The sequence below is a fragment of the Oncorhynchus kisutch genome, linkage group LG2 (genome assembly GCF_002021735.2).
Source record: "Oncorhynchus kisutch isolate 150728-3 linkage group LG2, Okis_V2, whole genome shotgun sequence".
Taxonomy (NCBI): Eukaryota; Metazoa; Chordata; class Actinopteri; order Salmoniformes; family Salmonidae; genus Oncorhynchus; species Oncorhynchus kisutch.
The window spans coordinates 19,686,859-19,712,658 of record NC_034175.2 but is presented as its reverse complement, the minus strand read 5'-3'; the positions used below and the strand labels follow the sequence as shown (position 1 = coordinate 19,712,658).

The 25,800-nt window shown below is 43.2% G+C and overlaps 1 protein-coding gene across 1 annotated transcript in view; it reads left to right on the top strand.

Moving 5' to 3' along the window:
* The window catches only part of LOC109908939 (raftlin-like), a 55,962-nt gene that overhangs the window by 19,747 nt on the left and 10,415 nt on the right, over positions 1–25,800 (top strand). Inside the window, exons 3-7 of the mRNA XM_031790098.1 lie at positions 2,615–2,792; positions 6,762–6,870; positions 8,229–8,688; positions 11,471–11,674; positions 17,993–18,111. Coding sequence (XP_031645958.1) covers positions 2,615–2,792; positions 6,762–6,870; positions 8,229–8,688; positions 11,471–11,674; positions 17,993–18,111 — 1,070 coding nt within the window. The remainder of the gene's footprint in view (positions 1–2,614; positions 2,793–6,761; positions 6,871–8,228; positions 8,689–11,470; positions 11,675–17,992; positions 18,112–25,800) is intronic.

Below are 25,800 nucleotides of genomic sequence, written 5' to 3'. Positions count from 1 at the left end.
ACTTGTGTCATGCACAAAGTAGATGTCCTAACCAACTTGCCAAAACTATAGTTTGTTTAACAAGAAATTTGTGGAGTGGTTGAAAAATGAGTTTTAATGACTCCAACCTAAGTGTATGTAAACCCCCGACTTCAACTGTACATACATACATACATACATACATACATACATACATACATACATACATACATATACTGCACAGAATCAAATCTGAATTTCTCTACCAAAAAAAGCGATAAAAAAAATATGGATAACAGGGTCTTATCGCCAAATAAACGCTCTCACCTCATCACACATTTTTGTGAGACCTTGCATTACCCTGCATTAGGCTTCAAAGAGATGTTTGAATGATAAATATACATATCGGTTGGTCACCGTATAAAGGCTTTTGGATTCGATTTCAGGAGCAGCTCTTATAGCGATTAGTGGCAACTTAAGAAGACCCCTATGGGTGTGTTTCCATTGGCTCTTAATGAAAACCATATTCTATATTTACTCATCTCAATGGAGTGTTCAGAAAGAAAGCAGAGAGAATTCTAGTCACGTTATTACATCTCACAGACCCGGCATACATGCACAGCACAGAACCAAGCCTCAAGGGAAAGGGCAAAGAGTTTGTGAATCACCAAAACAGGAAAATAAAATCACAGAAGGATTCATTACATTTCCAACGGCAGTAGGGCAGGAAAAAAAGAATATTTTCCACACATTTTGAGAGGGTGGCCTATTTCTTTTCTCTGTCATGCCTTTTAACTCTGGGAGCTCCTGTATTTTGGCGTAGGACCGAGTGTGATTGAGAAAATGTGTGGATATTTTTAGCCAACCAGTCATTGGCCTGGGGGGGACAGAGGCTTTTTTTGGAGCTGTTTCACAATGGACCTCTGGTTCCATGCCCAGGAGAGACTTCAGATCCTCACTGAATCAGCTTTCATCTCCTCCACAATGCTGCTGTTTCCTGGTTGGCAATACAAGGCTTGCTCCATTACTCCCCTTTCCTCTATTGTTGTACTGGTGATTTACTGCAGGGTTTCCCAAACTCGGGCCCGGGGCCCCCCGGGTGCACGTTTAGTTTTTTGCCCTCGCACTACAGAGCAGATTCAAATAACCAAAGCTCGATGAGGACTTGGTTATTCAGGACCGAGTTTGGGGAAGCCCTGATGTATTGTAAGACATACTATTGTGTTACAGTGGTGTACTATAGACTGGTAGAACAATTGAGTTATTATATTAATTCACAGACATGCACAGTTAAAAGTGAAATCTATCAACCAAAGGAATTGGCAAATAGAAACAGGCACAGTAAGTCTTTTTGATTTGTAGTTTGACTGGGAAAACACCGTAACTTCATCATTTTAGTTGAGTGAACCTGTGTATATACCACCATCGATTCAACCACAAATGCTACAGTGAGAGTTACGCTAATATTGTCCTGAGCATTTCTTTGTTGATTTATTATACAGCGATATGAAGCTGTGAATATTTCTCTATGACCAAATGATCCTTCCCTGACCTGACCGTGACCTCTCATATACTTTCCGTTCCCGACGTTCCCATGGACTTTGCCTTTTTCTTCCCACTTTGTGCCGCACTGATTCCAATTACCAGCAGTGGCATTCCCACAACTTGTTTCACATGTGACAGATCAAACAGACAGACAACCAGACTCTGCACCCCTCCTCTCCTCCTCCTTCCCTCCATCCTGCTCTTTGTCTCCCACGCGGGCCAGCTGTTTGGACTGCTTTAAATGTCGCCTCACAGTGCATTCTGGGAGCCGTGGATGGCTTGGCTGAGCTGCTTGGATTGTGCTGATATGACTAGGCTTAAGGAAAAAAGAAGAGAACCTCCCCCCCCCTTCCTTATCCCCCCACGTCAAAATATCTGGTCACTCAGCGAGTCTACTATCTTGTTAATTCCAAGCGTCTGTCTTCACCACTCCTATTGGGAGGTTAAGCCCTGTCGAGAAGGCATCAAAGCTCTCCTCAGAAAGTGGCTCGTGTCATAGAGCTAAACAATCAGCTTTGATTGGATTTCTATCCTGTCTTATTAACTCTCAGACCAGGGAGCCAAAGCCAAAGGCGTGATGCTAATTGCCAAAACAAACTGAAAATGCTCCCGTGGATCAACACTGACATCCGGTCCTGCTTACGTTTGGGTTGTTGTCCTGCAGTAAAGTATTATGACATTTGATAGGGATGTTTTCTGTTTGGCAATAGGGTTGACCTCTCTCTGTTTCTCTACTTGACCTGGTCATGGATGAGTTCAACTAGATTCCATTTGAATGTAATCTTTTTGTAAGACTTTTCTTGGTTGTACATGATAATTCCCTGTGTGTGTTTTAAAGTCCTAAAGAAATCCAAAAGCCGAAACGCTTTGGTTCTACTTTTAACAATAAAGAAGCTTTTATTTACTGAATTCCATTGTCCTCCAAAAGTTGCTGAATCTCCTCTCTGTTTATCACGTTTAGCTGAATTTGAGTTATCAGTCACTGGACTGGACTGGACTACTACTAATACTACTATCGCAGTCATTACTATCACTACCATGACAAAACACCTGAACCAATCACACACATGTTCTTCAGAAACTGTACCTTGTCTCGTTCCCTGTCTTTCAGATGGCTCATCTACACTGTGTCTTTCGTCTGTTCGAGAGCTCCCAGCCCAGCTCCAGGACCTGTACCAGCAGGGCTTCTCCCTGGTTGCCGTTCACCCCTTCATTCATCCCTGTGGTTCCGACGCAGTCAGCCCCCAGCACCAGCTCTACAGAGCCGTGCTGATCCGACTCGATGATGGGTACGGGTATATACACATTGCACTTATTCAGAGCACCTACATTGACATAATTAGCATAAGCCTTATCCAGGGTCAATTCACTTGTGTTTACGTCATCTTTGACATTACGTAATATGTATATTACCACATGGATGTAGACATTGGTATTACAGAGGTTGTTTTGGGATAGCTGTCACAGAGCTGTTGTTTTGGGCTAGCTGTCACAGGGCTGTTGTTTTGGACGTTAGGAACCAAATAATCTCTTTCCAACCTTTTGATGCTCCGGGCCAACATGTGGAATGGGCCAAAGTCACAGCTGCACCCCACATCTGCCCTCCACCCTGGCCCCTGTCAGTGTTGCAAACCCTGGGTGAGAGTTAGGTTGGATCAGGGTATGGTTTTATGTGAAGGGCATGGCGGGGTGAGGCTGGTGGTGGTGGTTTCCGGCTGAAGCCCTGGCTGGCGTGCCTCGCGTGTTCTACCAGCTGGCTGCTATGAAGAACAGCGGTTTCATGCGTGTTTACCGAGTGTGTTAGGCCACATACAGTTCTGTCTCTGAGAATGACTGCCTGTGTGAAGTAGAACCAGACACTCACTAGTCACTTTCCCCACAGAGAGGTTAGAGGGACAGCAGTTAAACCTCTCACCCTCCCCTCTTAACAGTGTTTTATGGCCTGGTCTGTTCTCTCTCGTGGATCCAGAGCCCTGGGGTCGGACAGTGACGCCAGACTCCATAAATCTCCGGACTCTCTCCTCGTTGAATTATGATCCAGGAATTCACCTCGAGATTCCTAAATAAGTCATTCCAAACATGGACAAATAATTCCTGCATATTCCTCAGTATATTGGGGTTTAGGCTCCTTGCCCTGTTGTTCTTGTTTTGCGCTTCCTGGTTGCCTAGTGTTGTCTTGAAAGGATCAAACCATTTGGCTGGTACAGGTGGAGGTGGAGGGTTTAGTTAGTTGTAAAGCACAACAATCCATCCACACAGGTAGTTCTTGCCTTCTTTCTAAAGACAGCCTGTGCCCATTAATGAGCTCCTAGGGTGTAGGGAAATACATCACACCTCTCTCTCACTGTCTCTACACAAAAACCACTCACAAACAAGTTCTAGACCCTAATCCTATGCTGGTAGCACATAAATATTGATTCTGTATGAAAAGGGATGGATGAATGGGCAGCAGCATGGGGTTTTTACACACCGACATGGTTGCCTTCCTCTGGAGGAAAAAAATAGAATATGAGGAGAAGAATAGAAACCATGGAGAGAGAAAACAAGATCACAGCTGGAGTGTGAAAGAGCAGGAGTTAGAAAGAGGAAAGGGCTGCCATCCTTTGATGGCTCCGGCCAAACCGTCCTGCTTTATCACAGCGTCTGTCACCGTGGAGACGGCTGCTCGCATCAGCACCAGCCCGTGGGGGGGGGGGGGGGGGGGGGGTATAATATATATATTTTTATCAACCAGGTAGCATCTTCCTTTCCTATTCCCTTGTCAGTCCCTTGAATCAGGGAGCGAAAACTGCAGATGACAGCACAACCATTCATCACTCTCCCAAAGCAAACAGACCCAAAAGTGTCTTCTTCGCTCTGCAGTGCGCTATGCGTCAGCTTGAGACAGACAGAAGGAGAGACAGACAGAGGGGGAGAGATGTGTGTGTGAGAGAGAGAGATAGAACAGGGACCAGAACAAGAACAGCAGCTAGGCTATGCTTAGCAGCAGCTGGATGTGCTGTGTTTAGTATGCACACCATGTCTCTTTGGACACAATCCCAGCCAATTTTCTACAGTATTAGCCTCAATTGTAAAGCATCAGTGAACAAGGATATAGCTGCACAGTAGTGTGACATTGCAGAAGCTTCTAGAGCCAGGAATTACACAGGGGCAGGTAGCTTATATAGAGCTGGGAGCCAGTATTGTTCATGTTAAACACTCACCTGGAACTGCTATTCGGTTCAAGATACACTCTCAAACTTTTGTATAATTTCAGCCGGTAGTTTTGAAAGTGGCGCTCACGAGCCAAAAGTGGTCCCCTTTATTTGTGTACTATGTCATCAAATTGTGTACTACAGTACGTCATTCATTTTGGATGCTATTTTATGTCCTGCAAATGTTTTTGTTTTTTGCAATGCTATGTTTTCAATCCAATTTGTAGCATACGTTCCGAATTTGTTGTGCTTAAGATCCTGGAGTGCGTCTTTAAGTAGGCCATAACTTTAAAAGCCTGTTTTCTCTGACTGTGATTTGTCGCCGGTGACCGTGGTAACCTGCTCAAATCTTACGGAACAGAGAGAATGGATAGGACCATTTTAATTTTCAAATGTCAACTGTCAAATTTCCCAATGTTCAATTTGGTTGCAGCGTAGCCGGGTTACAGTTCAGCAGGCAGTGTCTGATGGGATATATTCATCATCTATTGGATAATTGTAGAATTCACATGCGCACGGGGAGAGAGCTGTACAGACCAGAAACCATTAGAGGGCATTCGTCCAATGAAATTATTCATGACTCTGTGAAAGCTGACATTAGAAAAGATGTGCTCTATTATTAAAGGCCAGGGATGAAAGATTGCTAATCACAGGTTCGATGGTGGATCCTAACCGAGCCGTTGTCATGGAGATTGTGGTTTTTGAATTGCAATTTTGGCGCCCAATGTGGGGGCTTCTGGATTTAAAGCTACATTCTGGGATCCAACAAACTTCCAACATGCCCCACCATATCAAGAATTAAGAAATAACCATCCCCAGATTCCAAATCCCAGACTGTGCCTTTAATACTCCCTGTGGTCCGGGACACAGAACCTTGAACGGTTGAACCTGATTGACAGTGCAGCTGAATAGATAGCAGCAGCAGCAGTCTGCATAGAGAGTGGGAAGTCCGGCAGACGTACACCCAGGAGGAGGCTGCAGTCAGGCCAGCTGCAGGCTGGAGCCAGGCATGCGTTTGACACTTACTCTAGCCACATGTGGCCTGGTGGTTGACAGCAGAGCTGTGGGGTTGAATGCAAGTTACCTGTTTCACACCGAGAAAATGGACTGCAGGTGATTTTTTTTTAAAGAAGTCCGTGCCTCTAGGGAGGCGATGGGAGACATTTTGAATGTACTTTTCTCCCATTTGTCCTTTATGGATTTGAGCCCTCCTCAGGTTTACTGATCCAATCTGCTTTTCATGATTTCCAATAACAGAACGTGGAAAAACGAACAGCAAGAATTCAGCGGTTTTCCTTTTATGTTGAGGCTTCACGTTACTGTGCAATTCACAGCAAGTTTGCAAAAACCTCTACCTGATTCAGAGCATCCAATGTGCAGATTTTCCTTGACACAGTTTGCCACTGACATTTGATCTGGGATAAGTTGAATAATGATGGGGGACTGGCGTGACAGTGATGTCTGAATTCTTGTTGTTGACTGTGAGAGATGACTCCGGTTCCCGCTGTGTTGTGAAGTCTGTGTGACAGAGAGAGTGAGCTAGGTCTGGGCTGCATGTGATAATGTTTAAAGTCTTATTACACACACACACACACACACACACACACGCAGTGGCGAGGGTGGAAGGGCCCCATCCGTGTTGTCAACAGGATGAGAGGTGAAGCAGAGCGATGGAAGCTGGGGCATTGGCCTCCCCCAGGGCTAACTGTAGGATTTCCTCTAGATAAAATAGGAAAATACATATAAATAGATTCCATCCACCCACAATACTGATAAGTGGAAAAACAAGAACAGATTTGTATTTCATTGAGTTTCCTATCGCACCCTAATGTGCCCCTTTCAATCCTGATTTGTGTCTACGTTAAGTGCTTCTTTTTTTTGTCATACAGGCCAACAATTACATTAACACGGCTCATATGTGATTTATTAATATGGATGTGCATACATTCTTTGCATAAATCCATAAATACTTCATTTCCAAGGATTTCAATGTGCAACCATTTCAGATATGTATTACTGAATGTGTTGCTCCTCTCTCTCCTGCTGTGCGGGCTGCTACTGCAGGTTGGAGAAGAGCCAGTCGAGCTGTGCTCCCTACCGTCTGCAGCTGGAGCAGTGTCTATCTACCGACCAGGTGCCCACCCCTGAGCTCATCCAGGGCTATGTCAAGAAGGTGAGCCTCAGATAAGGCCCTGTTATACCATTGAGACGAGCTGAGCCAAGCCAAGCTGTACTGAGCTGGCCAGGTTAGTGGTTAGGCATCCACAACTGTGCTGGAAAGGATATCGATGTGAACGAAAATGTTAAGTCGGCACAGTTTTGTTCAGGTGGCAGGATAGCGTGAAAAGGGTATAGTGGACTCAGATCACGGACACAATTGACCAGCCTATAGGTCCTAAAGACTTTGTGGGCAAAAACATCTTTGTTGATTTTATCTTGACTTGCTTTCCACAGCCAGTAGATGAGACGGTCCTTAGTTTTAATAAAACATTGGTGAGTGGAAATGGGTTATCAGTTCAGCCGGCCAGTTTACCTGTTTCTCTGACCTGAGCACGTGCAATACACAGTAGTGTGATTTTCCATTCAATGCGGACCATTTTAAAGGCTATCCATTACCTTCACACCTGAGTTAACACACACACACACACACACAACAGTAGAAATGATCCCTCTCCCTCATTGACTGGCAACGTTACCCTCAAATGAGATAAAATATTTTTATTTTCATCTTGGCAATTCCATTTTGCAATTTGGCTGGGAATAAAAATGTGCAAGTGCTGAGCGAACGTTCGATAGATATTAAACAATCTAGCTAGGAAACGATGTGACTGTTTTACAATTTAATTTCATAGAGGATAACCTGTGATATGGCACCCATGCTGATTTGATTTGGAATCTCCTGGTCCCCGGCTGCAGATAGCAGAATGTACAGCCTCTGGCTGGATCTTATGACCGAATGTGAATGGAGAATGGCATCATTAACACTGCTTGACAGTTAACATTTCAATTTCATTTTGATGGAAAATCCCAATATTGACATAACATGCCAGATGACAATGAAATGGGAAAAGCAATGCTTGATTTGGGATGCAGTCCTGCCAGGGCTGGAGCCATTGCAATTCAATTTGAATGGCTGATGCTGGGAAGAGGGGTGGAGGGAGGGGGAGTGGCTCTATAATTATATGCTAATACCAGGTATGTAAACAGTTCCCCTGGAATCAATTTGGTTGATAAAATAGGGAGTAAATTAGGGAAATTCAGGGGGAAAAATAGCCATGGTAATGGTATAACTCAACAATGTTTGCTTATGTTCTAGATTGTGTTTCAAGGTTATCACACATTTTTTAGAAAGTCCATTGAGCACTAGCTAAAACGTTGATCTTGCTCATGATTAGCCAAAATGAGCTTAAATGACAGTCCATCATAAACAGAGCATACAGTATGAATGGTTGGTATTATTAAATAGTATTTGTAAAAGTCAGGTCGTCCACCGATCTCTCTAAGGCGGTTGTTTGCTATCTGTCTCTCCAGCAGATCCAGGAGGCTGCAGACCAGGGGGTCATGTTTGTGGGCTTCATCCAGGAGCCGTGTGGGGTACGAGGTACCCAGACCAGAGAACCAGAGACACCCTCCCTCTCCCTCCACTCCAGCCCCAGTTCCGTGCTAGGCTCCCTGAGCAGCCGAAGCCCCACTAGCCCCCGGACCAATGGAGAACCAGGAGCCCAGGAGCAGGCGATGGACACTGGGGGCGATGAGGACCAAGGCTCCTTATGTAAGGGTGGGGAGGTCCAGACTAGGGACACGGGGGGGAGTGAGACTGCTGTCGGGGAAAGCAACCATGATGGAAGGTCCTCTCTTCCCATAACACCATCCACAGAGAGCGAGCAAGATCAGGATGTTATAGTGGAAGACACACTGACACACAACAATAACAAGACAAACTTTGTGGAACTGAAGGAGAAACCAAGCTGTCACACTCAGAGAGCCAGTGGTGAGTATTGTCAGATTTCCATTCTTTACTATGTAATTGGATTCATATACAGTAAGCCAGGCAAGATTCAACTTGAAACAGCATAAATGGTTCTTCAATTTCCTCACACTGTGGTGCAGCATAAAGTGGGATTCAATTAGCATATTTCAGCATCTTAGAATACCAGATGGACAGCACTTCTCTCTCACACACATTCTCTTTCAAACCCAGTTGGAAAACGTGGTCATAAAATGTGCATGCGTGTTGAATACACCCCTCTGTGTATGTGTGTTGAATGCTCCCCTGTGTGTGTGTGTGTGTGTGTGTGTGTGTGTGTGTGTGTGTGTGTGTGTGTGTGTGTGTGTGTGTGTGTGTGTGTGTGTGTGTGTGTGTGTGTGTGTGTGCGTGCGTGTTGAATGCACCCCTGTGTATGTGTGCGCCCACACATGTTTGGCTCCCTGTAGACACAGCACCCGGGTCCGTCTGGACGTCCCTCCAGTGTGTATTGCAGTGAGATAATCCCCCCCCCCCACCTCATTCAGCCTCCTCCCTCATCCCCAAACCTCCACAGTCCACACCACCACCACAGCATAGCCAGCATGGTGTGTGACCATGTGCCAAGTGCCCTTGTCCTCTTCGCTAATGCTCTCACTGCTGAAATTGACTCAAAGTCTCAGTTCTGGGTGGCTTTGCCCCTATAATCCTCCTGACTTCTGATTCTGGAGGTGTACAGTAAACAACAGCAGAATAGGGAACAGGGTCACAAGTCAACAGTCAGAAGTGAAACTGGGACATGAAACTGACATGCTCTAAAATGATTGGTTATAGAAACTAGTGCTGAGAACATTTCTGTGGGATCACAGGTGTGAGAGGAGGAAGTGATGGTATATAAAAAGACAGACTGGACAAACATCACAATGGTCACTCACACACATCATTATTGGTGTTACCTCTTAACACTCTCCAACTAAAAATCATGTTGCAGAGAAAGCTGTCCGGGGACTGTTAGTCCTGATTAAATCAGTGTTGAGGAGGGTGGATTAGCAGAACAGATGCTGTCATGTTCAACAGTGGTTCTGCACAGTACACATTATCAGTTAGGATTATGGGTCTGACCTTGTCACTTGGACAGGCATCCATCAGGCCAGACTTTTTAAGGGACCCATTTGGAATGTTGTAATTGCGTTCAGGCGCTCGTTTACTCGTTAGTCGTCAATTTTCTCAAATGATTGGACCACACAAGGTATCGTCTCATAGCAGGCCTGTCATCTGATATTTTCCATGTGACTGTGACCTGGCAGGTCTCAATAGCCAATACACCCTACTGTGTGTTATCGCCATCCAATTCTCAGGGCAAGTCAAGGGCGACCCTACAATATTTGTTTATCTCTGAGGCCCCTGATGCTAAAATTGCAGAGTCAGTTGTGTTTTGAAGTGGTCATCGTGTGGGATCTGATGGGTGCGATTCTCTGGATTATCTTCAACTCCAGGTTATACCTCTACCGGAACTTACGTTTAACCCTTTGCATACAAAGCTAGCTGTCAAATGGAAATAATGTATGCCACAAATTGTTCTAAGTGTTGTTATAAAATGTATGTTATACATTTTACCACGATTATCTCATCTTTAAATGCGTTCCCATTGAGCTGTCTGGTTTAATCAGGTGCATTAGTGCCAGGTCTCTGTCAGCATAAATTATAAACGGTCTGTGACACATTGCAGACGCAGAGCATTTAGTGGGATGGTGAAGCTAGCAGTCCCTCAGAACCGCTGGCCTTGAACGAGTAAACATCAACTTTAATATTATGTGAAAGCCTCATTTAAATTCACTCTTTTTGGTGGGAAACAAACATAAAAATTAAGATTAGTGGAGCGACTTTGTTGTAATGACTTGGCTTGGTTTTCAATAAGTTTGTAGTTCCTCCAACGTATGCAGGGAGAGTTGTAGCTTTGAAGAGTGGAAAATGACAATATTTTGGGAATTTGGTGGCCAGCTGTCACATCAGTCAGACATGGCAGAAAGGAAATGGTTATAAATGATTCATTCTTCCTGGGTGTCTGACTGAATGACTGACAGAAAACCAGAGCAACTGAACCATGGTCCCCTCTGATGTTGTGTGTGTGTGTGTGTGTGTGTGTGTGTGTGTGTGTGTGTGTGTGTGTGTGTGTGTGTGTGTGTGTGTGTGTGTGTGTGTGTGTGTGCGCGTCTTTTGTGAGTCTTCGTGTGTGTGGGAGTCTAACACATTCTGGCCCTCCGTCTGGTTCACATGGGGATGGCAGATATTAGCATTAAAAAGAGAAGATTATGCCACACATGATTTAAATGGCTGCTGCCAAAACAAAAGTCCATTCAAATGTGTATGCATTGGTCCATATTAAAGGAGGACCATTTCAATTGAGGCACAAGCCTTTGGTAGGGGATTGTGGGAAAATGACGAGTCAACTCTGTTATGTGTTATTAATCACCTCCGTTGTGGGGTATGAGTCAAATCTGTTGTGTGTTATTAATCACCTCCGTTGTGGGGTATGAGTCAACTCTGTTATGTGTTATTAATCACCTCCGTTGTGGGGTATGAGTCAACTCTGTTATGTGTTATTAATCACCTCCGTTGTGGGGTATGAGTCAACTCTGTTATGTGTTATTAATCACCTCCGTTCTGGGGTATGAGTCAACTCTGTTATGTGTCATAAATCACCTCTGTATGGGGTATCAACTCTGTCACATTATAAATCACTGTTGCGTGACATGTTTTATGTCAGCACAATCTATAGCGATGGAGATGGAGTGTTCTGTGTTCTCAGGGGTGGAGCTGCTAGCCCTGTTCAACCACCCAACTGACCGTGAGGGCCAACTGAAATACTACACTGGGAAGGTACCGCTGAGGGTTCAACTCCGTGACGAGGGGGTCAAAGGGGTGGAGGCCAACTGGCTGGATCACATGACTCAGCACTTCAACAACGGGGCCTCACTCGTTGATGGATACTTCCACCTGGGCAACGACAACGGTAAACAAACTATCCAACGTCCACGAAATGTTTTTACACACAGTAGTTTTTAATGTAGCATCTGTTCTGCTGTGGTATAGTACTAGCAAAGTAATTGGCCTCTTCACAATTTCTCAGTACTTATTTCATCTGTCTGGCAAACCTCCTATTTTGTTCCACATTAGTAAATCATGTAAAAGATAAATAATAATAAGACAAAGGAAATGATGACTTAGCTATTGCCAAAATATCCTGTCCCCTTTTCAAACTATTCAGTCTGTGCTGTTGTTGTTCTGGTAGTGCTCTGTGCTACTCGTCTACTGCACATTGCACTCCATATCTAGACCCCGGGGCATGACACTTAATTCTGATGGTGAAGAAAACCCTCAACCTGAGTAAATAAGAGTCATAATTCATTCATCTCCTAAAGTGAACGCATCAGCGCCTCTGAAACACAGATAATTAACCTGATGGCAAATGAGGGCCTCCTTGCATATTTTATCTCTTTAGAATGGGGTAATGAACCGCATTATTATAATTCCTTATTTTCTATTAGGTTATTCTATGTGTGGTTAAGATATGTGTGGTTAAGATTTGCATCTTATATTACAGCACGAGTGTATTATAAAAATACATATTGGCTAAGCCGGGTTCTGTATTGATCTGGAAATGTCAGCTCTCTATCAGAAGTAGCATGTCAAGCATACTGTATATGGAACAGCCTGTCAATGCATGCCTGCCAAACCCTTTTCAAACAGACACGTTTGTCGAGATGAACGTTGTGTTCGTGTGACCCTCTTGGTAACTGTGCATGGTAGGATATCAAAGCCAAGACAACATCACGTGTTTGTTCCTAATTACATCAAATGGAGGAGCGTCTGGCTTTAACAAGCCTGAGAACCCATGGCCGTGCAGACGAATCTAGCACCTCTTTGAGATCCATTTGTGAATACATTAGAGCACGAGAACCCATGGCCGTGCAGACGAATCTAGCACCTCTTTGAGATCCATTTGTGAATACATTAGAGCATGAGAAGAAACTCTTCTCCCTGGCGCTTGAGACCGTCTCCTCTCTGTAAACATCAAGGGCATCCTGGGACGTGAAGCAGCACAATAAAAGATTGTAGCGTCTCAGTGGCGATGACACTCGGTTTGATTGGAGATTACAATGACAGTCACAGCAGAGCACCAGAAGTGCAAAATAAGTGTCTCTGATTGTCATCGTGTCCTCTGTCTCGGATGTCGTGCAGTACAACTGTGTACTAATGCTCTGCATGGTCCTGTTATGCCTTGTTTCCTGAAAGTGGTCTTGTTGTTGAGCTCTTCCTCTGAACTGTTTGGTTGTGCATCTTACTTTCCCAATATCCTCCCAATTTACATGACATCATAGGCCTACCAAAGTAACAATCCGAAAACAAGCCAAGCAAATGTGGTTACCGGTAGGCAGTTACCCCTTTTAGGTTCTCTTTGAAAACAGAATTAACAATGATAATAACTATGTATGTCCCTGTACCTTCTAGTTACAGAGGAATCATCTCTCTGCAATGTAAAGTTTCCCTCCATTGTTCTGAACTTGTTTCGCTGTTGTTTACTCCTACAGTCCTACGCCTCTTCGAATACATATTCATGACTTCCCCCTGCTCGGCTGGCCTTTTTGCTAAACCCGGCGCTACCTCCCGACTGTGGCTGGCTGTCGACAGCCTGCCTGGTATGGTCCAGGGGAATACCACACATGCTGTCTCTCCTCCTGCTCTTCTGCCCTCGCCCCTGAAGAGATGGGTTTCCATGGTGAAGCTCACTGAGGAGGGGGGGGGGGGGATAAGTCTTGTTTAATATCCCGGCGTGGCTAGGTGGGATGGAGGCAGGAGACTGGTGGGAGTGGGTTCAGAGAGACCTCGCCGGCACGGAGGGTCGGATATTAGTTTGTTATTGAATTTGCAGATCGTGGCACTGGTAGGCGGCTCCTGTGTAATGTTAATGGCCCCGCCACCCTGCGGCGTCATGAGAGGGGCATTAAAGATTGATATCAGGCCCAGCGTGTCACAGTGCCCATGCCGCCCTAAGGCACGGCTGGAGTTCTGAGGGGGAGCGATTTGTTTACTGGTGAATTGACACTAATGGTGTTGGTGGGGAGTTTTTCTTTGTTACACTTAGCTTATGCTATCTCCGCCGTGACAATGAGGATTTGTAGCTGGCGCTGTGAAACATTTGAGCTATTCATATGCATGGCAGCTAGCATAGTGCTTAGCTTTCTATATTCAGGCACAGCCGGTAGAGAGAGAGTTCCCCAGAATGAAATTCCAATAAGGTATTACTTCACAGTGAACAGAATTGAGGAAAGTTGTGCTGGCAATTTTTATGGCCAAAGATTGGTTGTGCAATAGGCCTTGAAGGCGCGTGTGTGCGTGTGCGTGTGTGCGTGTGCGTGCGTGTGTGCGTGTGTGTGTGTGTGTGCGTGTGCGTGCGCGGTGCAAAAAGTACCCAATTGTCATACTTGAGTAAAAATAAAGATACCTTAATAGAAAATGACTGAAGTTAAAGTCAACCAGTAAAATCCTACTTGAGAAAAAGTCCTTTTGAATGTCCGGAAAAATGTATGGAGTAAAAAAAAAATATATATTTTCTTTTAGAATGTAGTGGAGTAAAAGTTGTAAAAAATTGAAATAGTCATGTACAGATACCCCACTTAAGTAGTACTTTAAAGTATTTTTACTTAGGTACTTTACACCACTGACTGTGTGATTTTGGATGAACATACCTTTGTGTAAGGCAGAGTACAGTATTCATGTAATATTCCTTAAAACCCTAGCTATAACCAGAAGTCTGCCGGTAAGCACAGGTTTGTGGCCCCTAGCCTCCAAACCTTTGGATTATAGGAGGAAAGCCTTGGCCAGTCCACACTTGAAGTTGACCGATTATGATTTTTCAACGCCGATACCAACTATTGGAGGACCAAAAAAGGCCAATTTAAAAAATGTATATTTAAAAACATATTTTTTTTACACTATATAAATATTTGTCATAATGACAATTACAACAATACTGAAGGAACACTTTTATTTTAACTTAAATGTAATACATCAATAAAATTAATTTAGTCTCAAATAAATAATGAAACATTTAAATAATGCAAATACAAAGTGTTGGAGAAGAAAGTAAAAGTGCAATATGTGCCATGTAAAAAAGCTAACGTTTAAGTTCCTTGCTCATTACATGAGGACATATGAAAGCTGGTGGTTCCTTTTAACATGAGACTTCAATATTCCCAGGTAAGAAGTTTTAGGTTGTAGTTATAGGACTTATTTCTCCCTATACCATTTGTATTTCATATCCCTTTGACTATTGGATGTTCTAATAGGTACTTTAGTATTGCCAGCCTAATCTCGGGAGTTGATGGGCTTGAAGTCATAAACAGCGCAATGCTTGAAGCATTGCAAAGATCTGCTGGCAAATGCAGGAAAGTGCTGTTTGATTGAATGCTTACGAGCCTGCTGCTGCCTACCAACGCTCAGTCAGACTGCTCTATCAAATCATAGACTTAATTATAATATAATAACACACAGAAATATGAGCCTTAGGTCATTAATATGGTCAAATCCGTAAACTATCATTTCAAAAACCAAACGTTTATTCTTTCAGTGAAATACGGAACCGTTCCGTGTTTCATCTAACAGGTGGCATCCATAAGTCTAAATATTACTGTTACATTGCACAACCTTCAATGTTATGTCATAATTACGTACAATTCTGGCAAATTAGTTCGCAACGAGCCAGGCGGCCCAAACTGCTGCATATACCCTGACTCTGCTTGCACAGATCGTAAGAGAAGTGACACAATTTCCCTAGTTAAAATAAATTCATGTTAGCAGGCAATATTAACTAAATATGCAGGTTTAAAAATACACTGCTCAAAAAAATAAAGGGAAGACTAAAATAACACATCCTAGATCTGAATTAATGAATTATTCTTATTAATACTTTTTTCTTTACATATTTCAATGTGCTGACAACAAAATCACACAAAAATGATCCATGGAAATCAAATTTATCAACCCATGGAGGTCTGGATTTGGAGTCAAACTCAAAATTAAAGTGGAAAACCACAATACAGGCTGATCCAACTTTGATGTAATGTCCTTAAAACAAGTAAAAATGAGGCTCAGTAGTGTGTGTGGCCTCCACGTGCCTGTAGGACCTCCCTACAGCGCCTGGGCATGCTCCTGATGAGGTGGCGGATGGTCTCCTGAGGGATCTCCTCCCAGACACGGACTAAAGCATCCGCCAACTCCTGGACAGTCTGTGGTGCAACGTGGCGTTGGTGGATGGAGCGAGACATGATGTCCCAGATGTGCTCAATTGGATTCAGGTCTGGGGAACGGGCGGGCCAGTCCATAGCATCAATGCCTTCCTCTTGCAGGAACTGCTGACACTCCAGCCACATGAGGTCTAGCTAGCATTGTTCACTCTCTCTAATCCACACACATTAGTAACCCCACTCTTTCTATATCTCTCCTTCTCTCTCTGGATTCCTGTCTGTCCCGTTTGAAAATATAGATAAGCTGTCACAGCCCTGTCTCCTGTTCTCCCCGGCAGTGATAAGCGCACATGTTTAAGTCATGTCAGTAACAGACAGGACTTGGGGCAGGGTCATTCGGTTGCTTCTGCGGTCAATAAGGCTTTAGATTCCCCTCTGTTTTTTTACTCCTCTTTGTCTCTCCTTCAAAGTCTATGTCAACCTAGCATCAGTCTCTTTGTCACTTAGTGCCTGTCTTCAGTCCACTCCCCTGTCACCGGTCGTCACCTGTCGTCAAACGGTCATCACCGGTCGTCACCGGTCGTCACTGGTTGTCACTGGGCCCTAGTTAGGTTGGTGCTCCGTGTCAGTTGGTGTCACAACACACGCCGCCATTGCCACTATCTCTCAGTACATCTGTGTCACTCTGTCTTTCAGTTCACTCTCTCTGTGTCAGAGATAGTATGTGCACGTCTCACTCAGTATGTTCAACCTCAGGTGCCTGGAGAGGATAGGCTAGTCGATGAGATTACATTGTCCCATTGCGAATGAACATGTGTTTCCCTCCAAGCTTCTGGTTCACTCACTACATTGTCAGTCAAGACTCAACTCAAAATGTTATGCTGTTATTTGTGTTGGCACTACATATCCTCCAAACCTCTCAACCCCACGGTAACTCAGTGTCTGGCAGCATCATGCCAAGAGCAAGTGTGTTCCTCCTAAAGCAAAGGGACCCGATCCCTGTGTGCATCTCACCTGAGTGATCCCAGTGCATCGGCAGGCCAACCCAATCTCCAAGAGGGCTTTCCAATTACACGCCAAGCAGGGAGACGTCTGATGAACAATGGATGGGGGGGGGGGGGGGGGGTGTAAAGGAGGGGTAGGGTGGAGAAAGGATGGAGGGAGGGAGGGTGGGAGAGAGGGGGAATGAACAACGACAATGTCTGTATTTGAAAGGAGCCAATAGATGTCTGAGAGATGTCTTCAATTGAGGGCGTCCAGCAGCCTTAAATGGGTTTTCTGGGGGAAAATAAAGGACCCTGTCATCCCTCCCTTTCCAGCCGGCCCTCGTTCCCCCATTATTAGGGCAGAGTAATGAAATGTGGAGTGTCTCATGGTGGAGCCTGGGCCGCACCAACTCTATTAGTGTGTAAATGGTACAGGAGTAATGAGAAAGCACTCGGGCCAACTGAGGGCCAACTGAGAGCCCTGGTCTGAAGGGCAAGAGGTTCCGGCACACTGCTCAATGGAATCAAAAGAAATGCGGGATGGAGAAGAAGCTCACCAGCTCGCTAATGTTCCTATCCCAATCGTGCCCAAACTGGGAATGTTACCCTTGTCCATGGGGTTCAAATGAAATGGAGTCTATAGAAAAGCCATTTAATGGTACCATGGCCCTGTCTTGGTGTATTAGTCCTAACATGTAAATATCTACAATATGTAAATATCTACAATATGTAAATATCTACAATATGTCACGCATATAATTGTTTTCAGATGAATCGTGTTATGCTTCAACAATCTGTCCATAATGTCTGTCTGTTCATCTATAATCTCTCCAAGCTTCTTCCCTGAAAGAAACACTCTCTCTTGTTCTGTCATAGCTACACAATCCATATCTGGCCCTTGCTTATACAAATGGTCCATGCTGCAGCCCTGCCTGTTAATAAATGGCCCAGTGTCTGTGGGTTGCTGGTTGGCTGTGTAATGTTATTAACTTCCCTCTCTTCTTTGCACAGCCTAGAGGCCTGGGGAGCCAGACAGACAGACACCCTCCATTCTGTAAATACTAACTCCTTCATGGCCTCCCACTCCATTTTCTACAGATTTGCAGCCTAAGTCGGTGGAAAGCGTCTTCATCTTCCAGGAGGGGACGGAGGGCGGCGACCAGAGCGTGACCACCACGTACGACGCCATCGTTGTGGAGCAGTGGACTGTCATTGACGTGAGTGGGATTTTTACATGGCTCGGAGCGTTTGAGTGTTTAATGTGAGAGTCATCATATGGAAATATTCCCTCTAACCATGGTGGCTATGGCACATGTGGCTTGATGGCTTATCTTATCAGCAGCAAACAAGCCCTTATCTGGCCAGCGATTAAGTCCCCAGTTTGAGCAAATCCAAGTTGGAAATGGATTTCTGTCTACTTCTGAAGGGTTTGAGGCTTTTCTATATGACTGTGGTGTGTGTGTGTGTGTGTGTGTGTGTGTGTGTGTGTGTGTGTGTGTGTATGTATCACTGTAATCGAGTTTAGAGTTTGAGGCTGTCGAAGTGTGAAAATAGACTTTTGTCCCCTAAATGTGACTGGAAAATTGTCCAGCTCAGAGAGGAAGTCGGCTCACAAACACAGAATTTAACCCGTGAAATCAAAATACTCTTAACCCTTTAAAATTACTAAAGAATTCAGACTACACAATATTCGCCGCCTTAAAATGTAATGTTTGTTCAGCGTCCCACACCACACAAAAACCTAGGCACTTGTGTCTTGTGAAGGTTATACACTGTACGATTTAGAAAATCTTGGAGGTATCTTTATGTTAATACTGTGGTAAAGATACTGCAATAATGTCTTAATTAAAGACCAGTAACTACTGAGAAATAACATGGATTTTATATACTTTTTTTAAACACCTTTGGAAGTTAATTCAAGGACAAAGCAACAATGTGTAACAACTTTAGATGTTCACATTATAGTTCAAATGAATCCAATCAAAAGTGCTGGCCAGGACTTTATCAAAAGCAATTTTGCTCGACTAATCTCTCCTGAAGTTAGCTTGATAACACTATTTTACAAAGGATGATCAGACTTCATACCCGGCACATTCATTATGATAACTGCTTAAAATGTATATGCAAATTATCCTCACCGCTCATTGTCGTTTCGGTGCCAGAATAATTACTTTAAAATTATGCAGAATATTGATTGGGATATTTTTCCCCAGCGCTCTCATTCCCATCTTGCGGAAAGACTGACAGGTGGTTGGATTTATGAGCAGCGAAAACAAGAAAACAGGCTGGTTCACTGAGAATTCAATCAATATTGCTGTGTTGAAGCAGGAAGTGCAGCTTTTCTCTGAGATTTTGTTTTCGTATGGCACAGAACATGTCAAAACTTCTGTTTTAATTGATAGCAAACTTCTAAAACAAATCTGACTTTTAACCTAAATGAGGAGTTATTACAGTATTATTTTGCGGGGTATTCACAATCACGTTGGTAGAATGTGGTATGATTGGTACAGTGTAGATATGTAGAGCTGTTTGTGGCCAAACTGTTTGGTCTGTAATCTAGAAAGTCAGACCTTTGTGGGAGAATGGGTCATTTCGACAGCAATTTATTTGTTACTTTACATTCACATTAGTCAATATGTGTTCACCATATAAGAATGTATACGTTAGACCGTTTATTAAAGAAAAGTAAGGCTAAATAATAACTGTACAGATGCTCAGAATTCTGCGGTCTAATGGATGGACATTCTACTTTAGCCAATCAGAAACATTCTTCACATTTTCGTCAACAAATGACTGTTCTCTGATGAAGGTCGACTGACAAAGCTCGGCTACGATGAAAGAAATTGTCATCTGACTGGAAGTGTGCAAAGACTTTTTCCTATTTCTACAATAAATGACTCAATGCGCTGAATAGGACATACAGTAGATGTGCATGGAGCCCACCAAATGAATAACTAGACATCATTTCCTACACAAACTAAAATTAGGACTGTGCTCCCGTCTCTCGTATCAAAAGGAAAATCAATATGAAAGTTCAGCCTTGGATATAATGCAATGCCTCCCCTTATCACTGAGCTCGTACAGCTGTAACAAGAACTTCCTCCTTGAATCCTATAAGAGAGATTCTTTATAGATTTTGCAACCTTGTTATTAGTTCCTATTGATGGAAGGGAATAAAATGCTTAGTATACCGGCATGTTAGTGTATTTCTAACACTCTCATAGTTTCTAGATAAATGATTTAACCAATAACATGCGTGACAACTGAACACAACAGGAGGTGGATGTGTGTGAATATCATTTATGATAGCACTACTGCTAATATTTACTGCCTAACTGTGTCCTTTGGGGATTTGGAATGCATGTGGTGCAATGTGGTCAACATTTGGGTTATACTTTACATTACTTGACATTTTATGAGGTGTTCTACTTAAGTGACGACGCCAGAGAAGCTGGTGTTTGGAGGATATATTGGCACGTGGGTTGTTAGGCCCGAGACGAAGTCGTGCCAATATATCCGCCAAACACCGACATCGTTATCACTTTTATGCAATGATTTACCAACACATTCAAATAATGATTTACATAATTGTATTAAAAACGTTATTTCGCAGATTTTTTTTTTTAGACCAATTCATCCTTCCACGAGATATAGTCCCGACACAAATCTAGGCTTGCTACCCAAGCCGGCTGGTCATTCGTTCGGTTGCCAGAGACTCGACCCAGTCGTTCAGTCTTTTTGTTTTGTATCTATGGACGAGACCCAGTTGTTTGTTCTAAACGTTCTATTGCCATACTGGCTGGCAACGTTCTTAGCCGTAGTTGGCTAGCTAACAAGCAAGGGATAACTTTGAGTCACGTCAAACAGTGCAGCCAAAGTAGCTGCATTTTCACTTGTTTAAGCTGTTCTCTAGTTACATTTATTTGTATACATCCATAAGAATGAGCTAATAAGGCACGATCAGGACACTATTGTTCAGAGGAGCTAGCCAACAACACAGCTAACACAATCACTTCAAACGGAAGACTGCAAACGAGCTGCACTTTATTTATTTTGACCTGTTTTCTAATGACCTTTCTTTGTATATATCCATAAAAAGGATGCTGATTCGTGATTGACTGGCTGAAAATCTGCATGACTGTCTCATTCCGACAAGTTCTTTACAATGCGACAGCTGGAGATCAAACTTGAACATTGAAACAATGTCGGAGACAAACAGGAAGTTTATACAAATATCTGCTGTTGACAACTAAATGTTAGTCTAAAAGAAATGTGAGATAATGTCTAGATGCTTTTTTCATAGTAGAGATCAAGTTTATAAATTGCCTGGCTGGGCTGATGAGACAGTGGATTTCTCAGTCAGATGGAACAGAATAAATAGGCGTTTTAACGTCATAGAGTTAGCCGGTGGTAACATGTGAAATAGACACCGGCTGGAATGCAGTTTTAACCAATCAGCATTCAGGTTTAGACCCACACGTTATATAATATGTGTCATAAACACATTCTTGGCAACTTCATATAGCATAGATGCGGTAGAGGTCAATGGAACTCAGACCATGGGGGATAGAATGATTCCGGATTGGTGCACCTTCAAATAATCTAACAAAGTGGATATTCGTCAAATCCGTCGTGATTGTAACAGGACCACAATGTGGTTACTAAAGTCTGATTTGGATATATTTGGCTGCATAACATTTAGAAGTTATTCCTCTTCAGGTTTAGAAGAAGTGACCGCTTAATGCTAACTCCTGTTTGTATAAGCTGGTATAATAGCTACAGTACCATACAGAAATAGGTGGTGGCAGTCAAAGTCGTTGGTGACGATGACATGAACATGTATTGGGGTTGACATCCATACAACCATTATACACCAATTTTTACGTCAACATAGTGTGAAATACACATATAAACAATAGCCTAAATGTATGCTAATTTTGCTGGGGGGAAATGAGGAGATTCGGAATCTTTCCACAACAGTGTCTTTCCCCCACGCGTTTCCATGGCATTTCCAGAGTTCCTTTGACCCCTTCACTGCATCTATTCATAATATGTCTGTGTGTGAAACGTATATATAGGACTTAACATGATGAACTGTTTAACACTCAATCATGGTTTTCTAAATGCTCATTAAGATGCCTTACTACAACAACAAAAAAACATACTAAATGCCTTCCTCCATTACATTGGACGACAAGGGCATCATGTTTTCCCAGTGTTACCGCAGTTTCTCACAGGCTATGTTACATTTAACCCAAAAGTGCATGGCCATTATCCGGAGAGACATTATACATAGAACTCTACCGGTAACAGTACTGTGTGCTTGAGGCACCAGTTAACAGCATTGACATTGTTGTAATTCGTTCCCAGCAATTGTATAGATGCCTGAGCTTTGAAGAGCACTACTTCAGTCACCAGAAACTAAATTATGTCATTAAAAGGATTAAAGTCCAACAACATAGCATAAAGGAGAGTGAATGGAGAGTGCATTTCAGACACTGTGTGGCTGTGTACGTGGGTGGATGTTGAAAAATGGGTTGTAGAGAATCAAAGGACCATGAATGTAATAAGAAATCTTAGGTGCTGGCTTAAGGCCGGTAGCAATCACTACAGAATATCCAGTCAGGAGGATGAGGCGGATGTCCAGGTTAGGGGGAGTTTAATGGAAGGAGACGTGTGTGTGTGAATGTGTGGTATCTGAACTCATGGTTCAGATAACTGAGTAAAGCTAGTAACGAGCTAGCTAACAAGCTCAACACATGGTATTTGTACACAATAAACCACAAAACTTAGCTCCACATAACATGACACAGATTTCAGGGCACTTATGTTTAGATGCACGCACAATTAAACATCAGACATACAGAGATTCAGTCCGCAGGAGGGAAAACTATAGAAGTGCTCATCAGGATGGGTTAAGCACGTTTCTGACGACACAACGTGCTGGGGTCATAGACCAACTGAAACTGAAGTCCCGGAAATTAAGGCTGCTGATAGGCTGAACGAGATGTGGTGATAAGTATTTGGCGAGACCTTGACCAATAAGACACAAAAAAATGTGGGGGTCCTCTGAATAGGAGACTTGAATAGGAGACTAAGCTGCCAGACTAGAGCTAACCATAAAGGATGCCTAGTATCAGCTGACTGAAGCAGGTGTCATCAGTCAGAGGGCCTCTCATGTTAACTCGTAGTCTAGACTCTAGTTCTCCCAACATTTGTCTGTCATGGTACTAAGTTTGACTTAATTGATGTAATGAGCTGAAATATGCCATCAATCCTATTGGTGCTGCCCGATTTGAGCAGCCAATTAGCATGCAGTGGGTGTTGCAAAATGTTGAATAGCCAAAATAGACGATGATATGACGAATGATATATCGCTGTCGGATGAATAGCTCCTACCTACAATTCTGCACTTTTTTATTTTACATGTATTGAAAGCAGTAACTTCCCTCAATGAATTCTGAACATTTCATGACTCTAGGACCAAGAACATGTATTCAAAATAGCTTCTGAAGTTTCATAATGTTGTGTTCATTAATGAGAAAATATGGCAGGTTTTTCCATTTCCTGAAAAGTGTCTGTTTTGGAGATGAGACTTTCTCACTTCATTTTTTTATTTAACCTTTATTTAACCAGGTAGGCCAGTTGAGAACAAGTTCTCATTTACAACTGCGACCTGGCCAAGATAAAGCAAAGCAGTGCGACAAAAACAACAACAGAGTTACACATAAACAAATGTACAGTCAATAACACAAAAGAAAAGAAAAATAGAAAGATCAATGTACAGTGTGTGCAAATGTAGAAGAGTAGGGAGGTAGACAATAAATAGGCCATATAGGTGAAAATAATTACAATTTTGAATTAATACTGGAGTGATATATGTGCAGATGATGTGCAAGTAGAGATACCTTCTTGCTCTTTTGCACCCCAGGAAGTAATAATATGGGGATGAGGTAGTCGGGTGTGCTATTTACAGATTGGCTGTGTACAGGTACAGTGATTGTTAAGCTGCTCTGACAGTTGATGCTTAAAGTTAGAGAGGGAGATATAAGCTTCAGAAATTTTTTCAATTCTTTCCAGTCATTGGCAGCAGAGAACTAGAAGGAAAGGCGGCCAAAGGAAGTGTTGGCTTTGGGGATGACCAGTGCAATATATCTGCTGGAGTGTGCATTACGGGTGGGTGTTGCTAAGGTGACCAGTGAGCTGAGATAAGGCAGGGCTTTACCTAGCAAGGACTTATAGATGACCTGGAGCCAGTGGGTTTGGCGACAGATATGTAGTGAGGGCCAGCCAACGAGAGCATAGAGGTCGCAGTGGTGGGTAGTAAACGGGGCTTTGGTGATAAAACGGATGGCACTGTGATAGACTACATCCAGGTTGCTGAGTAGAGTGTTGGGGGCTATTTTGTAAATGACATCGCCAATGTCAAGGATCGGTAGAATAGTCCGTTTTACGAGGATATGTTTGGCGGCAGGAGTGAAGGAGGCTTTGTTGCGAAATAGGAAGCCGATTCTAGATTTAATTTTGGATTGGAGATGCTTAATGTGAGTCTGGAAGGAGAGTTTACAGTCTAACCAGACACCTTGGTATTTGTAGTTGTCCACATATTTTCGGTCAGAACCGTCCAGAGTAGTGATGCTAGTCGGGCGGGAGGATACTGGCAGCAATTGGTTGAAGAGCGAACACTTAGTTTTACTAGAATTTAAAAGCAGTTGGAGGCCACGGAAGGAGTGTTGTATGCCATTGAAGCTCATTTGGAGGTTTGTTAGCACAGTGTCCAAAGAAGGTCCAGATGTATACAGAATGGTGTCGTCTGCGTAGTGGTGGATCAGAGAATCACCAGCAGCAAGAGCGACATCATTGATATATACAGTGAAAAGAGTCGGCCCGAGAATTGAACCCTGTGGCACCCCCATACAGACTGCCAGAGGTCCGGACAACAGGCCCTCCGATTTGACACCAATGGGTCTTTGAGGAAATTAGTAAGAACTTACATGTTCTTTAAAAAGTTATCTAAGCATAGATATTGCTTGTTATTTGGCTATTTATTTGAACACATACCGGTCAAAAGTTAACAAAGGCATGTCGATAGTCATGTAGCAGCCGGTGCGGCATGAGTCCACTCCTATGGTCAGACTAGTTTGATGAGGGATGTGAAAATTATGCTGATGGCTTGTGGATGAGGGAGTTCCCAGAGAATTTTGCTCACCGAAATATGTGACTAATACGTCCGCTTGGTTGACGTATAGGCTAACTACAATGGTTAAATGTCAAAATGTTGACATTCTATTGAGACTGTTGATGATTTATTATTATTATTATACTGTATATGATGTGATTAGTCTTCATTACAGCTTTTGGTTTTCAAAAATGTTCTCAATCTCTCAATGATTGACAGAGTAGGGACTTTTAGGCCTCGTTTCAGGATACCCTGTTCATTATCCATACAAATATGAGATTGTGGTGGAAGAAGTGCAGCCCCGTCCAAAGCCAATGTGATAGCTAGAAGTCTAGAGGAGTAGCCTAGATCATTTCCCTGGGCTGATAGACCAGACTATGGCCTGTAAAAACATTAAGGTAGAATTAGACTTATTGCAAAAAGGGAGCTGTCATGTCTTCTCAAATAGAAACGGTGGAGAATTACCTCAAAACAATGGAGCTCTGTTTTCTTTCATCCAAATCTTAGTGAACTTTGATCACAAGAGTTGAACTCAACCCCACCCTGCTAGTTTTACTCTATAACACTGTTCTGTTTTCAAATATTTACCACCCTATGGCTCTATTTTTATATATAGATTATATTTAACACACAAATCAGAACACAGAGTTACTGCTAAGGCGCCGGGTTCCATTTCTTATGTGCTGATGCAGCAAGGTGACCATGGTGAGATCAGGGGGAGGGAATC